Source organism: Paralichthys olivaceus, chromosome 16 (genome assembly GCF_024713975.1).
Source record: "Paralichthys olivaceus isolate ysfri-2021 chromosome 16, ASM2471397v2, whole genome shotgun sequence".
NCBI lineage: Eukaryota > Metazoa > Chordata > Actinopteri > Pleuronectiformes > Paralichthyidae > Paralichthys > Paralichthys olivaceus.
Genome location: NC_091108.1, coordinates 869,737 through 895,038, shown reverse-complemented (window position 1 = coordinate 895,038; position 25,302 = coordinate 869,737). Strand labels below are relative to the sequence as shown.

The window sequence follows — 25,302 nt, the reverse complement described above, 5'->3', positions numbered from 1 at the left end:
ACTGACTGTTTGATTGAAAACATGCGTCTGTGTTCGTACTTGGGCTCGTTGACGTTCATGACTCGTCCATCAGCAGTGATCAGGGTCCTCGAGGCCTTCGGCTGCTTCTCTATCACCCTGCAGAAAAAAATAGCGCAGTGTAAGTGTGTGTGTGTGTGTGTGTGTGTGTGTGTGTGTGTGTGTGTGTGTGTGTGTGTGTGTGTGTGTGTGTGTGTGTGTGTGTGTGAGTGTTTGAGTGGACTGACTCATGACAGCAGCTAGTTATGGGGTCTGTGGGTGAAGGAGAGAACCACCTCCCCCTCCAGGAGCATCCATAAAGACGGAGGCGACAGATGAGTGTGCGTGTGTGTTGTGGAGCCACAAACAGGAAGCTCCACCTTTGCAGCAGCTTCCAAATAAAAAACTACATCTTCACACAAATGTTATAAATACAAGTTCGTCAAATTCGACCAAACCAAGCGAGTGTAGGTCGTAAGCCCCGCCTCCCCCATGTGAGCAGATGGGACATGGACCAAACTAAATCAAGTTTTCGGATCAGGTTGGTTTGAATCAGTTATTTGATGATGTAAGGTTGAGACGTGATGATTGACAGCTGACACTGACTCTGGCTTCGTTATTTTGGCTTCGTTTCTGGAGGTGGATTTTTACTCATAGTCTCTATGACACCAGTGTCACCGGTGCATATCAACAGATTTGTATTGTTGTGTTCTACCCAGGAGCACCTTGAGGAGGGTCCCTTGGTTGGAACCCAGCTGAATTCACCTGTCATACACCTTACAGAACAAAATGGGGGCAACAAGAAAACGACAACAATGTTGTGTATTTATAAAGCTCCTGTTCTAACGACTCGATGCTTGTAAAGTGAAGGCGTCCACCTCTGAGGCAGAGGGTTGTACTCTCATTACCATCTGCTGTACAACCAGACACTCCATCAGCCACATGACGCCGGCCGTGACACAAACACTCACGCTGCACATACGTCCATCCATTAAACCCGCTGAGCAGCAGATGAATGAGTTGGCGGTCGAGGGGGGGTGAGTGTTGACCGCTCTGCTGGGGGTCAGGCGTCACAACCTCCGCAGCCGTACATCAGCTCAGCCGAGGACGAGCGTGACGTTGGAGCAGCCTTCAATCTGCTGAACTCAAGGAAGCTGAGTTCATGTTGTTGTCGGGGAGGTGGGCTGCAGAGAGCCCTGCGGTGAAGCGGTGGTGTGGAGCCGAGCGGTTTAAACACTCCATTACCAGCGTGGTCACAAAAACTCTGCGTGATCCTCCATACGTGGATTCCTTCAGCTCACACACTTCTCACATACCTCTGTCATGTCTGTTTGTCTGTTTGACAGCAGGATTCCACCAAACCTACTGAACACATTTCAGGAAGGATGGAACATGGGTCAAGACAGAACTCATGTCCCGTTTGTGCATGTGCGTTGCGGATGAGTGGGGGTGAGGTGGAGGCCAAGTATCCACTTGATCAACGCCATCACTCTGCCTCTGCATTCAAACAACAGCTTCTCCTGCCTCCATCTCCTCCCGTGTCATATCCCTGTTGACTCGTCAAGGTCAGCGTGTGGCCCTCTGCTCTGCACAATCCTGTTCTGCTTCTGTTTTTGTTAAGGGGTGTGTGTGATGGGGCATCTATCAAACTGCTGAGTCATGAAGACATCAGTGGTGACAGCTCCACGGCTGGCTCCTGTGGTGAGGACGATGTGTTCAGACAGCGTTCAGTTAGCCCTGTTCACAGTCCAGTCAGCAGACAGGGAGAAAACAGCGTCCAGCACAGTGCAGCGTTCAACAGCTAAATCAGGAGGTGGTGGAGACCAAACAGCTAAGAGAGCAGGGACACAGGACTCCACACGAATCGTCATGTTTCTGTGCAACTGCAGGATGTGGAACTTAGCAACTGATCTACAACTTCAACATATCAACTGTAAAGCTGTGCTTGAATTTACTGGCCCCTGATGAACAAAAACCAAGTGAGCAAACACATCATCTGATCACTTAAATAAAGAGATGATTCACTGCAGCTCTGTCAACTTGTTGTGTGACCATCAGAGGAGAATCTGAGCTCCTCTTCACCATCGGTAACAATAACAATAAACGACTGTGATGACAGACTGTGGATCACGTGATCAGGTGGAGCTCTAACTGTTAAAAGGTTTTTATGCGAGTTCTGGTTTGTCGTTAATCTCAACTGTGTTTTCTGTCAACAAATAGCTCAGATTAAAATCAAAGGAAATCAAGCCGGTCTCATTTAAGCAACACATCCATCTCATTCGTGCATTTTCTTTAACTACATCCTTTTATCAGTTTTCCTCCACCTTAAAGCTTTGGCTGCATTTTGGAGTTCGGCCCTACGACGGCAGTTTGCGGCTACAGTTCATCAGCTGTGATTCCACCTCTCAGAGGAGCAGAGCAGCCGTTAAACACAGAACTGTCTCCTGGCTGACCTTATCACAGAATCCACCTCAGGAGCAGGAAATTCATCTTTACTGACAATCCAATGACGGCATGACTGCATGCATCAAGTCAGCGCCAACTGACAGCCGCACTGGGGAAACCATAAAAACTGCGACACCATATCACCCTGATTTTCTGCTTGGACAGCACGCAGACCGGGGATCTGCTAATAATATGGATGAGGAAGCCAACTGTCACTGAGGGGCACCGCCGCCATCACCCTGAATTTACTCAAATCAAGTTTATCCAGAGCATCACCTGACTTCTTATCAATAGAAGGGGTTTGGTTTAGGGTGAGTTGTTTCTGGTGAATTCAAAAACACCTTTTGCACAAAGAGATTCAGACGAACTGCAACAATCCTGTGCACAAAAACGACGTGGCATGATAAACGGGGTGAGAGACGAACCAGGAAGAAACATCCAGCTGCAGAAGCAAACAGCTGAGTGAAACAAACACAGCGACATCTTCAGGCGAATGAGAGCGTTTCCTGTGGGCAGGAGATTGAGCAGTGATGAGAGCATGAACACAGCAGGACACTTACACAGTGTTCGTCATATATCGCTCAGCTATTTATGACTGATGGCTGGAGGTGGATGTCTGATACAACAGAAGAATGAAAAGAGATTCTACAAATTCTACTGTTGCAGATGGTTTGATCAAGACTTTACTGAGAAGCTGATTCTTATTTATTTGATTTATATCTGATCCTCTGTGGCTTCATTTGTCCAATTCTTAAATGAATCATATGAATTCAATCAGTGGGGAACTTTGGACCATACTACTTTAATGTATGAGTGTGTGCAAATACAAATCTGGATCTCGTGGGTTTAAATGTGGTTCATAACAAATGGAGTTAGAAACCTGAAGCTAGTGTTATAAAGGTTGAGGTAAGTGTCCTACTGAGTGACATTTCTTATGAAGGAATCTGTCTCTTTTGGTCCATGGAGACGTTGTCCTATTTTGTGCTGTGAGGACATTACGCCTCTGAGAATCCTGCTCTCGTCGTTCTTTCCTGCTGAGTGTGAGCGGCAGCAGGAAATGAGCGTTTTATCTGCAGTTGAGTAATAAAGCAGGTTTTCCACCTACATAACCACTGAACTGTGAAGCCACATGTATTTCCAGATAAGCGCGTGTTTTCCAAATCGCTGCTCTCTCCTCCGGTGGACGGACCCACAGCAGAAGTGGACATTCTGTCCAGTGGCCAGAGGGCTGATGGTTTGATAATCACACCCAGCAGGAGGTTTAATCCCCCTGTGAGGTGGAGGCTTGCTATCACTGTCAGAGTGCCCTTGGACGTAGCCGAGCTCCGGACCGACCCTGAAGTCTCAGAGGAGCTGGATGAGTGTAGGAGGCTGCATGTAGTTATTATTCTGGAGATGTATCACACGTCAGGTTTATTTGTACGCTCTTTAATCACGGTTTCAGTCACGGCCTCGCGACGCCCACATCATGCAGCGGCAGAGGAAGAGAAGATGAGAGCTCCTAAACCACAGCAGTGACAAACCGAAACTCAGCGACAACAACAACCAACAGCTAGGAACAAGAGGAAACCTGTGATATCTGCTGGCGTCTCCTCATCAGTTCACGGCTGCTCTCACAGCTGCCGGCTGAAAGCACTGGTCTGACACAGAGACGAAAAGTGTGTGTGTGTGTGTGTGTGTGTGAGTGTGTGTGTGTGTGTGTGTGTGTGTGAGCTACAGCGAGAGTGGCTGCACAGCTAGAAGTGGATGTGCAACACACACACCCCATTAACACCCCGGCAAGAGGGTCACTGTAAGGCTGAGCGTTAATTAGAGACATGGCGGGAAACTTAATTAGACTCGAACAAATACTTTGAAACACGCTGCGATTCGATTGGCGCACAAATGTGGCGATTTGCGGAGGAGAGCGTCGGTCATGACCAGTGATGAGGTCATGTAATGTGCGCACAACTTTCTACTCTCTTTGCTTCACTCAGCTGCTCTGCCACATGAAGCACTGATGTAAACATGAAGAAGTGTCTCTTCAGACGATTTCTTTCTTTTCATTCTCGTCTCTGCTAATCACCTGTAACCGTTTTATTTCCAGTGACGTCACATGACGCACAAGACAGGGATTGGTCGGGGGGGGAGTATCATGTGATGTTTGATATTTAAGCTATGAGCCTGGTTCGACTTATCTGGGGCCCCCAAAGTCCCTTGAAACGCTGCTGTCAGTGAGCACAACATCAAGTTCAGAGGTCAGCAGCCAGGAAACAGATTCACTCATGTGACTTTGATTTGTTTCATGTTGTTTCATAGTTAAACTGCAGTTTTAATGTGACGTAAATCTCCTGCTTCAGTTTCACAAAGCGGTCAGCAGGAGTTTCCTCAGTCAGCACAACTCGTCACAGCGTCAGTAAATCACTCAGAATTATTGACGCCCTCGAGCTCGCCTGCCGACTCATCGGTCGTGAAAAGGAAACGTCAGAACTGAAACGTCTCTGACCCCGTGAACCTGCAGCAGCTGATCGCAGGAGCGACAGGTGAACGTGGACGGAGGAGCCTGTGGACGCAGCCTCATCTGTCCTGCTAATTGTTGTGTCAGCCATGACTGTCATCGATCTTGTACCGAAAACAAATCAGAGCGAGCTCCACTGTGTTGTCGTCACGGTGACTGATCGATTTGCTCCCCTGGTGATTGGCTGAGAGAGCTCCTGTAGCCTCAGCACATCTCAGGGTCGATGGCTCTGAAAAATTGCTAAATTCTGAGTCACTGAGCTACGTTATGCTACATGGCCAAAAGTATGTGGATAGTCAGACGTTCATGTGTTCGTCTCTCTGCTTCTTCATAAATAAACAATTTGAAATGAGTTATTCTGCTGATTATTTTCATTATTTGTCTTGTTTTATTTAATTCATCAATTATCCTTCATTAACCTTTATTTCTATATTGAAATGATTTGTTTTATTTGAACAACAGTCCAAAAATAGCAAAGCAAATTATAACATCTGATAAACTTTAACCTGCAAATTGATCATCAAAATAGATTTGATTGATTCACTGATTCATTATCATTGTGGCCCCGGTGGGAAGGAACAGCAGAAGTAGTTGTTTGTTGAAGCCTGTTAACGACTCTAAAGCCTGTTAACGACTCTAAAGCCTGTTAACGACCCTGTTCAGGAGGTTTTTCAGAATGAAATCAAATGATCTTTGCTATAATTCTATATAATCTACAAACAGATTTAAACTGTCCTGTGCAGAGTCGTCCTCAGTCTGGAGGATATCAGGATGTCTGTCCACTAACGCTTCCTCAAACCTCACATGTGGACAGAATATCACAGGCGTCCATACACTTATGGCCGGTTTTGCTCTGAGCCTCATGCTGCATATGCTGGATGATGTTACATTGACATCTAGTGGTCGAAATAGTAAACTGCAGAGTCATAAGACCTCAAAGACTTGTGTGCCGTGAGACGTGATCGTGGGGCTTTGATCAGATCAACTTCAAAAACACCTACTTCTCCTTCGCCCTCCTCTTCTCCTCCAGGTGGCGATGAGCCTCCAGACGAGACTCGGGGGTGAACGAACACGGCGTGTGCCAGAACTCCTCCTCCTGCTGCTCCTCGTCCAGGTCGGGGCTCGTCGCCTGCGGCTTCTTGTTCTCCTCCACCTCCTGGCTCTCCTCGTTCTCCTCCACCTCCTGGCTCTCCTCGTTCTCCTCCAGCCTTCGACTACACAGACAGGAAAGACTCGGTGACTTCAGGTCGACGCTCAGAGCAGAGAGATGTTTTGGATCCTTCAGGGTCATTTTGAAAAAGGTGCAGTTACTTGTTTCCTCTTGAAACTGAATCACAGTTTTCAGGTTCTGTGTCTTTTCATGTTTATTAAAATTTCTCCTCAAGGAAAATCAGATCAGGTCGACTGTTTTATTCAACTTTACAAAAATCTCTGCTTCATGAATTATTCAGCTCTTTCCTGAGACTCCCCTCTTTGGCTTTTTTCGTTCTCTAACATACAAACAAGTGATTTGTTGATTCAGTCAATTAATAATAGAGAAAATCATGAGCAGATTCATTAATAAAACATATTTTGTCAATGTTTTTACTTTGAATTGTTTTTTTTTTCTTTTTTGCTCAAACTTATTCAGTTAAACTTGAATTTGAGTTATACAGCGACCTCATATATTTTCCACTGTGGTACTGATACTTGATAAAGTACTGAGATCAGAGTTTTAAAATAGAGAGTAAACGTTTGTTCTCACTCTGTGTTAGTTTTCCAGCTGCCGTCAGGACCTCCTCTCCTCTCCTTGTTTCCTCTCTCTTCTCCTGCAGCCTTCCTCTGCACCTCCTCCCTCTCCTCGGCTCTCCTCCTCAGGTATTCTTTCTCCTGCTCTAGCACTCGTCTCTTCACCTCCTCTAGTCCCTGCGAGGATCGAATCCTCTCCGATCGGCTGATCTCCGTCCCGTCCAGCCACTGAGGACAGAGACAGGCAGCATCTTAAACCAGGACAGACTTCTACCTGATGGTTCAAGAATTTTATCAAGAATTTTGTTTCGTATTGTGAAACTTTTGTGGGGGAGAGTTGGGAAGTGAGCTGCATTATATGGTACCCGCTGACCATTCATCCAGGCTGATGATCCGACGCTGTAAAGTTACCTTGAGTTGGGGCAGAGAGGAAAGCACGAACTGTCTGTAGCCCTCAAACAAGGTGCAGGGGTTCCCGACCAGAAACAGCTCTCTGAGGTGGATGTTGTGTCTCAGAGACTCGACGCTGCTCAAACAGCCAATGAAGTTCACCGTCAGGTCCAACTTCTGGAGGCTCTCGCAGCCTGAACACAACAACGACATCGTGCCGACTCGTTTGAAGGCAAAACTACAATTGAACCCACACCATGTTTTTAATTGGTTCAACACAAAACATTGATGAACAGAAAACAATGGAACAGATGACCACAGACTGCAAATTAAGACGGACGACTCTTCTGCGATTCCTCCCTCTATCTGCAATTGAAGCCTAAACTTTCTGGATGCGAACGCTGCCGTCTTACAGCGGTTACGTCACTCGGACTGAGAGAGAAGTGATCTGGGGATGAAGCTATGAAATAAACCAATGCACACAATCCACCAATCAGGAGTCAGTCTCACCTGTCAATCATGATCTCTCTGCCCATTTTTACATTTTTGTGTATCATCGAGAAAACTAAGTTAAATCAGACACATAAATATAAACATATCAGAACCATGAACACGAGCAAACATCAGTGAGACACGAACGACCTGAAATGACAGAAACATCTTTGACAAACGTTTATTTAACGTCTACTCTGATCTTTTAGTTTGGTCCATTGGCCCGTCTGCCACCAGGGGGCGACCAAGCCTTCATGTTGTCCATCTTTATCAACAGTCTACGCCGACGACTCTTTTTGATTTTGCCTCAGCATTTATCAAACATTTCAATGAAATATAATCAGTTATCTTTATCCAAACACCTTTTCTCTGTTTTTCATACTGACCTTCGAGGTTTTCAATGACTTCAATGTTGTTCAAGGCCAAATTCAAATACTCCAGTTTCTTCAGGCGACTGAGATTCTCTACACGAGCAAATTAAAAAGACATTTCAAAACAAAACATGTAAAGTGTCTGTGTATGAAACTAATTTAAAATAAATGAAACGTCTTGGTTACAATCAGTCTGACTGCCGATTCAGTGTCGATGAAAATTAAATATTTTAACATGTTAACATTGAACATATCTAATCCATGTACATAATGTCCTGTTAGCTATAGACGGGGGTTATGTGGGTGACGTCTCACCCATCCTGGAGACCAGGTTGTTCTGCAGGTAGAGGATCCTCAGGTCCCTGCACCACTTGTCCAGGTGCTCGATCCTCTCGATGTCCTGCTGATGCAGAGAAACTTCCTCCAGAGAGAAGATCTCACAGTCGTTGTGCTCAGCTCTCCGCCGCACCATGTCCTCTGTGACTGGACGACAAGACACTCACATGCAGCAGCTGTACCAGAAATAACCGCGCGTGCAGCAGCACCACCGACATGAGGAGGGACGAGCAGTCTGCTGCCACATGACCTCACTGCTCCAGATGTTTAACTTTATTTAAAACTCTTTGGGGTCGTCAGTGTCTTTCCTCCTCCTCAGGGGCCTTCAGGCTCAATCAGATGATCCAGCGCTGGTTTATGAAACTTTAACAAACTGAACAAGCTGAACTGTGGAACAGAATCATTTGTGTTTTCATGAAGCATCTCTTCTTTTTAAACCCTGATGTCATACTGTCATTAGTTCTACTTATTGTGATTGCCATGCTCTGATCTGTGATCTGAGAAAACCATGAACTGTGTTTCTGCTGCTTCAAACTTGGAATCTGTGTTTTTAATGACGTATTGTTCATTCTGAGTATTGTTATCATCACGTCACTGTCGGCGAACTTAAGAGAAGAAGAATTAGCTAGCTAGCAAGCTAACGCGTTTCCTGGCGTCTACGTTCAAGGCTAGCACACCTAGCTAGCCGAGCTCAAGCTCGCCTCGTTCAGAGACGACTCGTCCGGTGTGAACCCTCTAAAAACTAAAGGGTGAAACAGAACAACAGTTCATCGGGGTGACATCAACAGTACGAAGAGTTCTGAACTTACTGTGAACCATCTTCTTCCGTTGTTAGCCGTTACCGTGGAGACCGACCGGGTGCTGCGTTCAGGTGCTGTAGGAAACTACTGAGCGCGTCACAGCTCGGTGCCAACGACAGCATGGTACATGTTTACCACCCTGGTAATGGTGCATATCATATTATATTTCAATCACTTGTGTTCTCATGCAAATTATATGTTTGTTATTGAGCTGGGTACTTTACAGTGTCACTTACATTGGAAAATTATTTTATTTTATTGTATTTTATCCTATCTTAGTTTATCTTATCCTATGTTAGTGTATTTTATCTTATCTTATTTTGTATTTTACTCTCTTATTGTATTTTATCTTATCTTAGTTTATCTTATCCTATGTTAGTGTATTTTATCTTATCTTGTCTTATCTTATTTTATATTTTACTCTTATTGTATTTTATTTTATTTATTTTTCGTTAACAAGCGGCACATGAACGCACCATTGACTCTGCTCTTTTATTTTGAAAGTTGCACTCCGGAAGTGTCTTCCTGGAGGAGAAGAGCAACCGACAACAAACAACAACGTGTGGCCGCGCGCAGCGTCTGTCCCCCGGAAACCCAGCGTCTGTCCTCCGGACACCCAGCGTCTGTCCCCCGGAAACCCAGCGTCTGTCCCCCGGACACCCAGCGTCTGTCCCCCGGACACCCAGCGTCTGTCCCCCGGACACCCAGCGTCTGTCCCCCGGACACCCAGCGGCTCGCAGGGTTTCCCGATGTTAATCTGAGCTGGTGTCCGCTCATCATGGCGAGCTACCAGGCGTTTCACTCCCAGCTGACGTCCATCATGGAGACTCTGGCCAAGGCGGCGGTGGCGGAGATCTGCGAGCTGGTGGACGACAGCTACGCGGGGCTGCAGCTGGAGCTCGGCCGCAGCCACCGGGAGAACGAGGCGCTGCGGAGGAAGCTGGAGATGATTGAGTCCATCGTCGCCCGGGGACACCGCGGCAGCGTCGCGATGCTGGGGTACGGCGGGCCGGAGGGGCAGGCCGGCGGGGGACCGATGGACTTCAGAGCCGGTGAGTCCCGGACCGGTCACCGGTGGAGGTGGAATCACGTGTTCACTCTTTGTTTGTATTGCGTCAAATCACAACAGATATATGGACAAAAGTATTGGGACACAGCTCAGCACACGCAGGTGTTTCATTCAGTCCAGTGGTCGGACGCTTGGTTCCAGTGAAGGTGAATCTTTATGCTTCAGCTGACCAGGACGTTCTGGACTATTGTATGGGTCCAACTCTGTGGAACAGTTTGTGGAGGTGTTCCGGCAGGACTCGGGTCCATGGAGGCTCGGCTGGCCCCACAGAGCCCTGACCTCAACCCCATCACTGAACCAGAGCAGAGCGTCTGAGCCCTCTGGTCCAGCTCCAGAGTCTGACCTCACACACATCTTCTGGATGAAGGAGCAGGAGTTCCCACAGACACGGTCCAGAATCTTGTAGAAGAGTGGGGCTTTGAAGAGGAGAAGATTATTCATTTTATTTGAGATAAAATTATGTTCTAGTTAATCACAGAAATCAATTCATTAGAATAATCAAGAAGCAGAGTTGTGGTTAAACCAGAGTAAATGTTCCAGTGAGAAGCTCTGGAACAGGAGTTTTTTAGCTGCATTCAAACGACTCTGCTGTAAACTGTGTTTCTGTTTCTCATCCAGAACGTGACTTACCGACGGGACTGAGCACCAAACCACCAAAAGCCTCAAGCCTCAAACGACACAGGAGGTTTCCTGCTTTAGAGGCGACAGCAGAAGTTTTGGCGGCAGCAGAGGTGAGACAAAGTTTCACCCACGTTTCCTCCATGAGTCACAGCCAGTGCTGGTTTTCAGTCTGAGACAGGTTCAGCTCAACCTGAGGAAAACCAGTCCACTCATTTTTAGATTTTCTTTTCCCAGTAACGAGCCCATGAAGCCCCACATCTCACCCAGGAACCGAACCTGTCCTGCCTGTTTCTCTGGATTCACTCAATATCTTTCTCAGAACATTTTCAGACATGACCTCAGGAGGACGTCTGGAGAACTGAGTCTGGACTTTCTCCAGAGTTTGTCTCTCATACATGAACACAGCAGGAGATTCTCCGCTCAGACACGTTCACAACAACACAGAAATCCCTGAAGCGTTCAGGTGGAGGCGGAGCAGCAGGCGGAGGCAGGAAGTAAAGATCAGGTTTTTTTTTCATCTTCATGTGTGTCCTCTACACGTATGTTTTCTTTTTCATTTCTGCATCTGTCAGAAACGTGATCAACGCGCCCACTCGCTCAGGAAACTGCAGACACTCCGGAGGCTCGGACATTTGCACACAGCTCCTCCGCAGATTATCTGGAGATCAGTGCACGTTGCAGCTTCGCTCTCTTTTCCATTTTCATTGAACAGTTTTTTATGACATTTTATTGACCAGTCGGTTTGTTTCTCTGTCGTCTCCTCCGCTCAGGATCCGTCTGCAGCTGCCGAGGACACAAACGATCAGGACGTGGTTCTGATAAAGGAGGAAGCAGCGAAAACAGACGTGGACGACGATGACGCGGGAGACGAACTGCTGCTCGACGAGGACGGTAAGAGAGGAGACATTAATGATCCATCAGGCTTCAAAATAAAAGCACCATCACAGATGTTAATGAAGCAGGAACACGAGAGGTGAAAGACGTTTTAACGTAAATGATTCAACAACAGGGTAACAGGCTAACCCTCATTCAGTGAGACATTTTTTTTATCCCGCGGGAAATAACAGCACGAGATGGTGATCATCTTATGGATCAGTTCAGCTCTCTGAACATCAGAGCATCTTGTAATAATCCAAATTAACACCTGAACATGGGCAGGTGTTTCTTCTTGTTTGTATGAGAAGGCAAAATAGAATGTGGCCCATTCTACTTCAGTCTACAACAAGGGAGGATATTTTAATATCAAACACTCCAAACAGACTCCAGCTGTTTTCATTCTTTCTTTCTTCTCTGAGCAGAGTTGTGTTTTTAAATATAGACGTCTTGACAAGAACGTGTCTCATTGTTAATGTGCATTGATGTGTTTGTCTGCAGGGAGCGAGCTGCAGCCGTCGGCAGCAGATGACAGTGACGAGGGACCCTCTGGGATGATGAACTCCACCTCGGACATGAGGTTGTGGGATCAGACCAGTAACAGAACTTCAGAACCAGTCGAATCCCTCAGCGCGCCGGGCTCTCCGGGCCCCGCGGAGGTCACTGAGAGCAGCTCATCTGTGGACATGGTGTTTGAATTGGCGTCAGAGTCGGACTGTGAAGCTCTGTCCACGGCCCCGTTGAGGAAGCCCTTTTTGATCGGGGTAGGGACGAGTCCAGCCTCTCTGCCTGGGACCTCTGAGCTGAAGCGGGGCGTGTCTCTGATCAGCTCCATCCCCTACGAGACAGAGCTGGACCTCTGCTCCTCCTGGCCTGGACAGGGCCTCCCGAGCATGGTGCCCGTCCCACATCGGCCGTATCTCAAACCGGACCACCGTCCGACACTCATGGACAAAGTGTGCGACCTGAACACTGCAGGCTTCCCCTTGACGCTGGGCCTCGGCGGCTCCAGGCTGGACCCTCTGGACCTGAACAGGTACTGCAGGGACAGACGCTTCATCTGCAGCTACTGCGGGAAATGCTTCACGTCATCACGGAGCCTGGAGACACATGTTCGCGTCCACACGGGAGAGCGGCCGTACAGCTGTGCTCAGTGCGGGAAGCGCTTCACGCAGTCGGGTCACCTGAAGACGCACCAGAGCGTCCACACCGGAGAGCGGCCGTTCGCCTGCGAGCACTGTGGGAAAAGATTCGCCGGGAAGCAGAACCTCAGGATCCATCAGCAGAAACACCACCCGGCCGAGCAGGGAGCCGTCGCTGCTCAACATCCTGGTGTGATCCGCTGAAATATGCACGGATGGTTCTGTGCTGAGGAAACCAGCGTCAACTGTGATGGACAACGTCACTGCTGAACTCACTGAAACAGAACTTTCTCAAGTTGAAGGCCTTTTAAAGAGTTTTGAGAAGAACTGGTGCTTTTACATAGAAAAACTGATCAATAGTTGTGACTGTTAAATATAGGCCGTGGTTATATTTAACTCTGATCTGCCTCAGAAACAGAACATTGACTCCGTTTGATCTTGATCAATTCTTACCTCATAAAGACTGTGGAGTGTGTTCAGTTCCCACCAGGACGTCAGGATTGAATGCCGCCGGATGAAAACAGATTCCTGTAGAAGAAGCATGTGAATGTTTGCTGGATGTTTATCTGGAATAAAACGTGAACAAACTGAAATGAACTGTTTCATTACTGAGTTGTAAATTTATGTTAAATAAAATTGACAAATAAATAGATATAGTTTAAAAAGAGGAGGCATAAACCGAGCAAATATTAGGAAGTAGAACATTTGTTATATAAATAACACATTTATAAATATCTATATATCAATATATATATATATATACATTTTAAAAGGTTAAATGAATTATTCATTTGATCAAATGTAAAATGGGTAGAATAAAAAAACCAGGCCCCCTGTGACCCTTCAAGCATTGTAACAGATATAAACTCAAGAACTGAAAAAAGGAAATATTTTACATTCTATATATTTAATGATAGACTAATGATTAAATACATACTAATATCTAAACATTGAGTATTTTGGTGGTGATAAAGAGTCTAACCGACTGCTGCACTGTGATTGTTTTTCAGACACAACTCTCCAGCTTTGTGTATCCTGACGTTTCTGTGAGTCCACACAAACAAACACTGTCCACACAATAGAAACACAATGAACTCACTGTTTCCACTGTTTTCTCATTCACACATTGCTCAAACACACTGAACGACAGGAAGTTCATCTGCAAAAATGTAAATGTTATTACTATTGTGCTGCTTTCTGGAGTTTAAATCAATTGACTTAAAGAAATAAAGAAATATTGGTTTGTAAGCGATTAATGAATATTTTCATAATTAATCTCAAGCGTTGATTATGTTTGATACAAAATAATTTGTTGTTTGATTCAGGAAATATCAGAAAATATCAAGTTCTACCTCCAACGAGACATGTGTGTCAGTGTGTCTGAACAATGTGTGAACCAGACAACAGTGGGAGCACTGAGGGTTGATGTGTTTCTGTTGAGTGGACAGTGTTTGTGATCCTGTTGGACATTGTGTGGACACACGAGCGTCAGGACACAAAGTGTGGAGCAGGTTAGAACTGAACACTCAGACACTCACCTGTTCTTTTTACTTCCTTTGGTTCGAGCTTGCTTTCGTTTTGTTGACCAATGTGTTTGACTTCTTTTGAATGTTTGTATTTATATCCAGAGTTGACTGACATCACTTCCGCAGGTTGACCTGATCTTAGTAAATCAACCTGTCGACAGCAGACTCTTATTTTGAAGTCTCCGGAAGTGTCATGGGCGGAAACAGGAAGCGCCGTCAGCTGTTTCAGGAGGACCGACCGGACGGTGTCGGTGTCTTCGGCTCTCGGTGTGCGGCTCGTCCAGCGGCTCTCGGGCCGGTGAGGAGCAGCGGCAGCTCGGCCTGGTTTCCTCCGGAGCGGCGGGATGTCCGCTCTCAGCAGCAAAGCGCTGCAGGAGCAGCTGTCCGCCATCATGGCGGCGCTGACCACGGCGGCGGTGGCGGAGATCTGCGAGCTGGTGGACGAGGGCTACGCGGAGCTGCAGCTGGAGCTCAGCCGCAAACACCGGGAGAACGAGGACCTGAAGAAGAAGCTGCACCTCATCGAGTCCATCGTGGTCCGGGGCGGCGGCTGGGTTGGAAAGGCGGCGGTGCCGGAGGTCGAAGCGGCCGCGGAGGTGTCACATGAGGCGGGGAAACCTCCGCAGCGGGACGGAGGAGCCGCGGTGCCTCTGCGGGAGGAGGTGAGCACACAGCCGGCCTCCACCCAGGGCCGGAGCTGCACAAGTCCAGGGCTCAGCGGTCACTCAGCGGTCTGTTGGGCCCCCGAGCGAAAATGGAAAAAGGAAAAAGTCCTGCTGACAACTTGCCTGAGAGAAAGTTTGTGATGATACAAATCAGATCCAGGGCTGAACTGAGCAGCTCATCATGTTGTGAATTATCTCAGAACATTAAGGGGACGCTGTTTGTCAAATCCAAATTTCTGTTAATACACTTTATCACATTATTTATCGTCCGCAGCCTCCAGAGGTGGTGTTGATCAAAGATGAAGACTCGGACACTAACGACACCTTTGAGGAAGGTGAGTTTCTCCACCTGATCATTAATCAGGACACATCATGATCCGGCATCACTGGAGCGCTGCAGCTTCATGGAAACTTATATTTTCAAAAGACTGATGAGAATGAAAGTGTGAGCAATGAATGTGAATTCACTTCTGTCTATGAGGGGCCATCAGGGACATTATTCACAATGACCTCTCACACACATGTGAAGCTCTTACATACACTTCTGAAATGCTCTCATATAATATATATATAACATTTTTCACCAGAATGTGTGAGAGGATTTCAGACAGAAGGTGTTTCAGTAAAACCAGAAGGTCTTCGGTTCAACTAAAATGTGCAATTCACGTGTTGATCGTCAGCCATGTTGTTCGCAACACTAATGACATCTCACGATGACAGGAAGGCCTTCCTGTTTAACTGTAATTTTCATATTTACTACTGAACTGTTATAGTTTACAGTTCTATGTCAGAGCATTTCAGCTGTGTATATGAGCACACGTTACTAGTATGAGGGAAAGCATTTTAGTAGTTTATGCAAAAAGTAGTGTGTGTAAGAGCATTTCACATGTGTGTGTGAGATGTACTTCTGAATAATGTCCCTGACGGCCCCTCATATCTATCAGTGACTTTTATTTTGCTTCCGTCGACTTTGTATCAAGTTTGTTTCACAATTATTAAACAGCTGCTCTTGATTTTCAGAGATGATTGAAAACGTGTCTGAATTCTCATTGAGTACTCACACTTTCATCGTGGTCAGTGAAGGAAAAGCAGCTGTTTGTTGTCCTCACGGGCGGCTGCAGCCCGGGGGTGTTGCATGACTCTTCTACTCACTGGTTCTATAAATGGTAACACGTGAGTTTCCTAAGGCTGTGAACGACAAACATGAAGGTGAACAATGATTTTTTTAATCTTTCAGATAACAAAACGTGTGCTGATGGGGGGAGAGCTGTGATCAGAGAGGTCGTCCTGTCAACTCCGGTCAGCCTTAGCGTGAAGAGACGCTGGCCGGGACACGAAGAGGCGGAGAAGCAGTCATCCTCCGAGCAGCTCACACTGAAAACGGAGACGCCAAAGACGAGCGGGGCCGTCTACACTCTGGACTCCACTCACAGCGAGCCGGGCTGCTCCAGTCAGTTTGGCGGTGAGGAGGTGGAGGCTGACTCCTCACAGATGGACCCAGACGTCCACCTGGTCCACCAGGAGTGCTCGATGATTTCTCCGAGCTCCAACAGACAGACTTATTTTGGGAGCAGCTCTCTGATCGAGTCTCTGACCAACAGAGCGGAAATGGATCTCAGCCTCACGTGGACCAAACACTCAAAGAGTCAGATGTCGTTTCCTCAGTTTCACCAGAATGAAAACATGGATGTTGACGCTTTCGGGCTGAAGCTGACCAGCGCTTCGGGATCAACCTCCACAGACTGTCAACTCTCTGAGAGCAGCAACTCTGGGTTTGAGTATGAGGACGCTGACATGATGAACTTCGCCCTCTACAGGGACCCGTCAGGTCGATCCCAGGTCGGGCAGCTGAGCACCGGCTGCTTAGGGAAGCGGTTCATATGTTCCATCTGCAACAAGACGTACGCAACGACACAGAACCTGGACGTTCACATGAGGATCCACACGGGCGAGAGGCCGTTCAGCTGCTGTCAGTGCGGCAAGAAGTTCACCCAGTCGGCTCACCTGAAGTCGCATCTGAGCGTTCACTCCGGAGAGCGGCCGTACGCCTGCACACTCTGCTCCAGGAGCTTCATCGTCAAATACAGCCTCAAGTTACACATGACGAAATGTCACCCAACCGTCAGAGGGAATGAGTGTGTTCTGTAAATATAAAGTTTTAAAAAGAAGAAATCTTAAATGGAGCACAAGCAAAATGAGCCCAGAGGTGAAAAAGCATTTAAAAGACTTTTCACCTAATATTCATTTTGGATCATGAAGAAATAATCAATTTACTAGAGAAACTCAAAATATTTGATGGTTCTTGTTTTTAACTCGATAACTGAACATGATTGGTTTTGCCATTTTGATCACATTACATTTAGCTGATGCTTTGACCAGAAGCGACTTACAATCAGTGCATTTACCATTTATGAAGGGCCAGTCAGGGTTCAGCGTCTCGCCCAAGGGCACGAAGGCATGCAGGTTGGGAAGACTGAGATTAAACCACCAACCTTCTGGTTGGAGTACGACTGCTCTACCCCACAGCCTCAGCACCACCTTTGTTGTATGGAATAAATTTAAACAAGAATCCCCAGATTAGAGTTTCTCATTGTTATTCTAGAGTGAAACCTCAAAGTTTAACTTGTGTACAGATTAAAAAGTAATTCATAAAAAAGGCTGATGATTGTGTAAAAAAACTAAATACGTAAATGCACTTCCTGTTAACAAAGTATGGAATCGTTTTGTATCTGTTATTATTTATTAAAGGTGGAATAAAATTTCACTTGAGGAATTGAAGGTATAAAAATGTCCAATGTTGTAGTTTATTAAACTTTGTTGTTGAACCAGTCATTTTATTTTGATCTTTTTCCTTAGAGGCCAATGTTTTATTTTGAAACCAATAACTTGACTGCTCCACAGAAGTGGGATAAAACTAATATAAAAAGATATATAGATAAATATATATAGATATAGATAAATATAGATAGATAGATATAGATAAATATATAGATCTGACGTGGAAAACGATGTCATGGTCACGAGATGAAAATAAACAATAGTTATTAAACCAGAAGCTTTGTTTTCTGAATGTTTTCATTAATATCAGATTAATGGACGAAAACGATCATGACTTCGGATCCGACGCGAGAATGACGTCACTTGGTATTTGACACGTTCAGGTGTGACAAGTTTTTTTGGCGCACGCGCGCGCGCGCTCTGCCTCGGCTTCCGTAGTGATCGAGTGTTTTGTTTGTGTCGGCCTCGTCACTTCCGGGTTCGAGTCTATCCGTTCCCGCCGGCTGGTGACGGACCTCCTCATCGAGCACGCACAGCGAGCGAGCGCGTGCGGTTCCCGTGCTCTGTCGCCGTCACGAGCCTGAGCTCTCGGATCGCTGAGAGACGACGACGACGACGCGCGCGCAGGGTCGAGACATGTCAGCTGCCCTGCACGCGCAGCTGGCCGCCATCATGGAGGTGCTGGCTAACGCGGCGGTGGCGGAGATCTGTGAGCTGGTGGACGGAGGCTACTCGCTGCTGCAGCTCGAGATCTCGCGGAGCCGCAAAGAAAACGAGGCTCTGCGCCGGAAGCTGCGGCTCGCGGAGCTGCGCGCCAACCGCGCGACCGCACTGCGCGCCGCCGTGGCCGCCAGCGGCACCGCGCTGCCGCACGCGAGCTGCCGCGCTCGAGCTCCACCGCCGGCGCGTCACCCGGGCAACGACCCGAGGGGGAATCGAACCCCGGCAGGTAACCGTTCGAACCCGTCAGCAGAGACACGCGCTCGAAACAGCCACAAGAGAAAAGATTAAAAAAAAACCTTAACGGAAACAAATGCGATAACATTTTTTAAAAAACGGTTAAAAAAGAAATCATGAAAACCACAGTTCGGTAACACCGCGACAACAAACAGCTAGTTTCACTACGCACCGGATAGAACAACATTCGCAGTTATGTTAGCGTAGCCTTCGCAAAAGAAGCGCGAAATCGATCAGCCCCTACGCTAAACGGTCACCGAAAAATGCTAGCTAACATAAAGACGACACAAGGTACGGTGATGAGCAACGTGAGAAAACATAGAGTGAATATAGTTCGTACAGTTCATTTGAAGTCCTGCTCCGCAGTAGATCTTTCTCAACACCAATATCTTGTGTCAGTCGAAGAGTCAACATAAATCAAAACCTGCAGATGCTACATTTCTGTGACTGTTTGGAATCGGTTGTTTTGGTAAATGTTGTCCCACAACTTCAAACTTCACCCTGAAACTTGTCTTCCAGGTGAAGTGGCGGTGTTGGCGGTGGCCCCTCAGGAGCCGCCCCCTGACCCTGGACAGGACAGCACTCCAGCACCTTCTTCACCTCCTCGCCTGACATCGTCCTTCACTCCGTCCGTTTCTCATCGCTCTCTCCGCCGATCGCAGCCTGCCGCTGTTGAATCGATCAACCTGACGATGGCGGTGATCAAAGTGGAGGACGACAGCGAGGACGAGTCCTGGTCCCGGCCCGAGCCGAACAGTGAGTTCAGTTTTACGGGGCACACTTCCACTTCCTCTAGTTGGACGTATTATGGAGATGATGTCATTAGGAGGGCCGTGGTGGTCGGGGAGCAGAGCCGCGGTATCGGGGTCCACGTGTGAATCACACACTCGTCCGATCAGGAGTCAGTCTCAGCTGTCAATCATGACGTCTTGATTTTATATCATCAAATAACTGATTCAAACCAAACTGATCAGAGACACAAACATCAGTGTTCTACACAGAAATCAGATTGTGTCATCAAACCTCTGATTCCAATTCTATTTGAACTTAACTAGAAATTTTAACTCAAGTAAAACTTTGATTCAAGACCAGAGCAACTGATCCCTAGTTTTATTGTGAAGGTGGAGCTGACCGGGCTCACTTCCTGTATCTGTCAACATCTTAAACTGGTAAAGTAACCCCCCCCCCCCTCCCCCCCCCACACACACACACACACACTTGGTGATAAGTTGTTTTGTGGTTCTTTCTTTTCAGCTGGTTTTTGTCGTGTTGGTGAAGAACAGACGACAGAGACAGAACCTCTGCCTCCGTCGACCAAACAGGAAGCAGCAGGCGAAGGCCAAAAAAGCCTGAACACCAGCCGGAGGTTGGAATCCAGCAGTTACGAATGTCTGATGTACGAGCCACAGCTCCAACATGGCCCCCGCGTTACCCAGAATCCTCTGAGTGAGAGTCCTGGCTGCTCGTACGTGTTGAACACCAGTGAGCTGAGTGTTTCTGATTCAGGCAGCAGCAGCAGCAGCTTCCCTTTCAACGCCAATGAGACGAGCCCGTCTGCAGCAGAGCTCCAACAGCCCGCAGTGTTCATTGACAACCAGCAGAGGGCGCCGTTAGCCACAGACCAGCCTCAGCATCCAGTAAGAAAAGCGGTGACTGAGAGACAGGCTGCTTTCATCAGGAGGGACAGATGGAGACATCAGGGTGGAGTCAACAGAGCTGCCACCCAGAGCGGAGAGGATGGCGGGGGGAAGTCGTTTGTGTGTAACTGCTGCGGTAAAACTCTGGCCTGCCTGAAGAACCTAAAGACCCACATGAGGGTCCACACCGGCGAAAAGCCATTTGTCTGCTCGCTGTGTGGCAAGCGCTTCTCCGACTCCAGCAACTTGAAACGCCACCACAGCGTCCACACCGGAGAGAAGCGCTACGGCTGCGTCCACTGCGGCAAACGCTTCGCTCAGTCGGGCTCTCTGAAGGTCCACATGACCGTCCACACAGACTGTAAACAGTTCAGGTGTTCGTACTGTGGCAAGACGTTTATATCAGGCAGCCACCTGCGACGACACATCACTGTCCATGCAGGAGAGAAACGGGTGCCGCCAACATTACAGGGACAATGACGGTGGTGGGGTTAAAGGTCAGGGTTCAGATCCCACTGGAGCCACATGTGCCAACAGTGAATGGACAAAATAACACACAAGACCTGAACAGCTGCTGAGCATCTGTGGAGCTGGATTTCAGATCTGCCTCTGAAACACAGGCTCCGTTCACACCTGGTATCCACATGTGGTTTTTGTAAAACGAATGTGGACACGTGGACCGGACCACCTCCGAATGGGATCTGGAGGGATCGGATCGCTATGCGACCTGAGTGCGTTCACACCTGAACTTGGAACTGATCACAAAAACCACATGTTAATACCAGGTGTGAACGGGGTCAGAGGAAATAATCTCAGCTTCCTCCAGAAATGAAACCAAATGATCCTGGAGAGGAACCCTGCTGCCATGAGTCAGTCTGTGCAGTGGTGATCGGGGGACCGAGGTCCCGCCCAGACACATGAGCGACCTATCAGGAGTCAGTGTCAGCTGTCAATCATGACATCTCAACTAACAAAAATGATAGAAAACATTTTTACAAACATTTTTTTAACGTCTGCTTGGATTAGTTGTGTTTGGTCACATCAGCGAACATGGAGGAGGTGGGGTTAATGACCCGTACTGCTGCCAGCCACCAGGGGGCGACGGACATGTTTTGGTTTCCCTTTTGTTCTGGAGAAACTGAAGTTCACAGAAAAACACTGGATTCCTTTTTAACAAGGTTTTAATACACGATAAACTCTGACTTGAACTTAGATCAAACAAAACAATGCACCAAGTACTGTAAATGTTAAATCTTCAAACACAGCGCCATCAAAAGGCCAAAAGAGAAACTACGCATCATCTAAACTGCTGTTTGTTCATTTAGACAATTTACTGGTTGAAACACAGCGATCAACACTGCAGTTATTTCAGAAGCAAATACATCGAATTCATCCGTGAACATTTTTCGTTTCTGACATCAGAATTGTTTCAAATGAAAATCTAGTTGGTGTTTCATATGAGATTTAGATTTACAGTTTTCAGAGCAGCTGTTTTAACTGTGAGAGACTTTACATGGATACAGAACAGGGGAGTTAAAATGAACGGTTATAATAAGTGCGTTCACAAGAGAATCACATTTCAAACAAAACGTGTACAACATCATCAACACCATGTACAGTAACAGGAATCAGATCTAAATTCATATTAAATGTCTTTCAGGAAATTTCTGGAATTTCTTGTCATCTTTTGCAGTAAATTAAATATTTGTATGTTGAATAAAAAAAACAAAACATTCAACTGTGATTATTTAAAGCTGAATGAATTTACTGTTGACCACCAGGGGGCAGCAGGAGAAAGAAACAACAGGAAACTGTTGCATGTTTGTCACTTCAGGCAGCGACAGAACGTGAATTCATGCCCGGTGTTAGCTCCGGCTCTAAAACCAGGAGCTAACAGAGGCTAAAGGGTTCAGTGGAGCTGATCCATCATTCCTATAAAAACATTTGCAGCTTTTAATGCAAAGTTAGAAAAATTCATGCAGAGCAGTAGTAAAAATATTGGTTATATAGATTTTTAATCATAAATATTGGTGATGTAACATTTGCTGAACTGTCTGATTTCAACCCATTTGGCACTTTTAGTGAATAAATACACAAAAACACATCAGACGATGCAGAACTCACTTTGAGTTTTGAAGGCCCGGTCGCACCAACGTTGTTTGGTACAATTAAAAAATGAAGCAGAAAATTTGTGCCGATCAAATTCATTGAGAAGCTCGGTTTGATCTATTCAGACAATCTGCAACTCGTCAGGTCAGAGTTTGTTCCCCAAAAATACCTGAAACCCTTTAAAGTTGAGTCCAGAAGGTTCAGGTTCACTGAACGTCTCTGCAAAGTTCCAGAAGTTTTTCTTTACATTGGTTTGGTCCCAGCTTCACTTCAACTCTATAATATTCTGTATCATCGTATCGAGACAGGATGATTCCAACAAAGGTCGAATCCCTGATTGTTTCTCGTTCACAGCTGAGGTTCTACATCTCAGCTCACTGGATCGTTTGTTCTCTGTAATTATTGCTTCGTCTGAAATCCCTGCATCACAGTCTGAAGAAGAGCGAACCTTCACACTGACCTGATTTCTACTGGACTCAAATAATTGCGGATGTTTTTATGTGTCCTGCCTGTGATGCCAGCCGGGTGGAGTTCAACACTGTTGTGTTCACAGTATTTTCTAAAAGCAAGCTGCTCATAAAACCGCCCTCGTGTTCCTGACACTTTCAAAAGCTGAGGAAGTTCAACGTCTCCAGTTACATCCACACTGAAGCGTTGAATTATTTTAAAACCAAAACCACCTCTGTCCACATTAACTCCTGAAAACACGTCACATGACTATTCATGTGCACTGGTCATATAAACAGGAAGTAGAGTGTCTCCTCTGCAGTGGTTGCTTAGCTACAGAAAACAGTGATGGTGAAAAGTCCGAGCAGAGATTTCTTTTCTCTGAGCGACGACGAGGTGGAACTGTTCCTGACAGGAAGTGTTAGCGACGCTTTGTGTTCACCGCTGGTAGGTGAGTCATGTGACCGATGAGAACCAATCACAAGAGAACGTGGGCGTCACCGTTCACTAAAGTCTCAGTTTGTGTTCAGACTAAAACACAAACCAGAGTTTTCAAACTGAAACCAGATCAGCAGCGTTTACACAAGAGTCAGGCTGGAAAACTCCACCTGATGAACCATAGTAACAGTGATGCATTTTAAAACTAACGTGTGCGGCCTCCGAGAGAAGACAGGGTTAGAAACATGGAAGTGATTGTATCAGAGGGTTTGATGGACAGATCGCAGGTTAAATCAAACACCACTCAACCTATGAGCAGGTCTGTTCAGTGTTCCATCTGAAATAACGTCCCTGTATTATTCTGTGTCTCTGCACTTAAGGCACTTTACCACCGAAGAGTTTAACTACAAACCAACCTGATTAAAACACGACCATTGAACAGATCACACTAAATGGAGTTTACCCCCCCCCCCCCCCCCCCCCCCCCCCAATGACTGAAGTCAGGGTGAGGCTCTGACTTTGTTTTAAACACCTGATCAGCTTGAACTGTCAGTGTGAATTCAGTGAGGTAGACTAACTGGAGTTTTTATGCTTCGGTTTGCACCAGTAAAACTATAAAAGTCTTTTTGTCAAAACTTAAATCGGATTTTTCGCTTTCACACTAAAATCCGACCTGATGAAGTTTTAAAGCGACACAATTCAACTTTAAACTTTTTTAACCTTAAAGCAGCAGCTTGATTAAAGTGAGTTTGATGGTTCGGTGACTGTGAATACGGAGAACGGTCCCTAACCCACATATCTGAAACAAACAAGCAGTGACTTAAAGATCAGGTGCTTTGACGTTTAGAAAAGGTGTTCCACAAGGCTCTGCCCTCGGTCCTCCTCTATTCACTGCTTCACTTGGTTTCACCCTAAACCGTCAGTTTGATTAAAGTGAGTCTGATGGTAAGTGTGAATATGGAGAATGGTCACTAACTAATCACCATGTGTGGCTGCAGGGGGCGCTGTTGATCAGTTACAGTTACACAGTGTCGCTTTAAATTACACATTTCAATGTGGAACTTTTTTTAAAGACACATGTGATTTGTTTCATTATTTATTTTAAAATTTATAATATGTTGAATAAAACCCAATTCAGTTTCCTGCAGATAGAAGTTCCAGGTAGATAAACTGGAACGTCATTCGTTGTGTGCGTTTGTGTTTTATAAATGTGAAGCTTCACAGTTTCTCTCTTTTTTCCTCTTGCTGCTGTTGGAGCAGAATCTGTTCTCAGACGCTGAACATCCGACGTTTGGTCACTTTGGACGCAAACAAGCCAAGTTCAACTCCGATCAACAGAAGACGCGTTTACAGTCTTTTAAAAATACATCAGGGACATTTGAATGGTTATTATTTATCTTCCATCTAAACTACAGTGTCGCCATGTTGATAGAGCTCCTTCAGCATTTTATCAGAAACAAACGGTCAAACTGATAAAGCTTCTCTTCGCTCGAACATGAGTCATCATCCACTCACAAGGGTTTTTTTACAGTTTCATGTTCTATTGACGTTTCTCTCTGTCGTTCACCTGACTTTAATATTCAGAGACCTTCAGGGAGGACTTGATAGATCCAGCGTTTTTCTTTAGAGTTAAAGGTTAAATATAAAATTGGTTTAATTTCATTTTGATACACTGCTCTTCAGATCCACAAGCATTTACGCTCAGAAACGGCTCATTGGAGGTTTCGCAGTCAAACACTTGCTGCTGTAAAATGTTTTCCGGAGCTCAGAATAACTTGGTCTTTTAAGTGCAACTCACATGCAAACATTTAGTGAAAGGTTAAATATTTTGACTGAGTTTCCATCAGACCTTCTTCTCTTTCTCTCTTCCAGTTTGAAATTTTCTTCTGTTTCTTCGTTTACTCATTTCTGGATGTGATGTCCTGAGACACAGAGTCGGGAGAGAACATTAGCGTTACGTCTTTCGCTGGCAGTCGATGAAGTG

General features: G+C 46.2%; 3 protein-coding genes across 9 annotated transcripts in view; 1 reads left to right on the top strand and 2 right to left on the bottom strand.

Annotated features, from left to right (window-relative positions):
- The window catches only part of dnaaf11 (dynein axonemal assembly factor 11), an 18,458-nt gene extending 8,788 nt beyond the window's left edge, over positions 1 to 9,670 (bottom strand). For 3 of the 5 annotated variants that reach the window (XR_011238796.1, XM_069511435.1, XM_069511437.1), the window contains exons 1-7: positions 9,066 to 9,311; positions 8,236 to 8,403; positions 7,936 to 8,013; positions 7,079 to 7,251; positions 6,684 to 6,895; positions 5,941 to 6,153; positions 40 to 117 (exon numbers count right to left, since the gene is read on the bottom strand). Coding sequence is in view for 4 of the 5 variants with exons in the window: in XM_069511435.1 (XP_069367536.1) it covers positions 40 to 117; positions 5,941 to 6,153; positions 6,684 to 6,895; positions 7,079 to 7,251; positions 7,936 to 8,013; positions 8,236 to 8,403; positions 9,066 to 9,075 (932 nt within the window). In the remaining variant the exon portion in view is untranslated. Of the gene's footprint in view, positions 1 to 39; positions 118 to 5,940; positions 6,154 to 6,683; positions 6,896 to 7,078; positions 7,252 to 7,935; positions 8,014 to 8,235; positions 8,404 to 9,065; positions 9,312 to 9,532 lie in introns of those variants that run through there. The other 2 variants (XM_069511434.1, XM_069511436.1) reach the window with 2 other exon arrangements.
- Positions 9,311 to 22,057, top strand: LOC109645767 (zinc finger protein 721). Its single transcript, XM_069511640.1, has 10 exons — positions 9,311 to 10,108; positions 10,744 to 10,856; positions 11,517 to 11,637; positions 12,121 to 12,960; positions 14,591 to 14,949; positions 15,227 to 15,287; positions 16,190 to 17,091; positions 18,334 to 18,679; positions 19,207 to 19,443; positions 19,942 to 22,057. The coding sequence occupies exons 1-10, from the start codon at positions 9,523 to 9,525 to the stop codon at positions 20,802 to 20,804; spliced, it is 4,428 nt and encodes a 1,475-aa protein (XP_069367741.1). The 5' UTR covers positions 9,311 to 9,522; the 3' UTR covers positions 20,805 to 22,057.
- The window catches only part of tmem71 (transmembrane protein 71), a 16,052-nt gene continuing 12,237 nt past the window's right edge, over positions 21,488 to 25,302 (bottom strand). For all 3 annotated transcript variants that reach the window (XM_069511465.1, XM_069511466.1, XM_069511464.1), the window contains one exon: positions 21,488 to 25,240. In XM_069511465.1, coding sequence (XP_069367566.1) covers positions 25,217 to 25,240 — 24 coding nt within the window. In that variant the 3' untranslated portion in view covers positions 21,488 to 25,216. The remainder of the gene's footprint in view (positions 25,241 to 25,302) is intronic.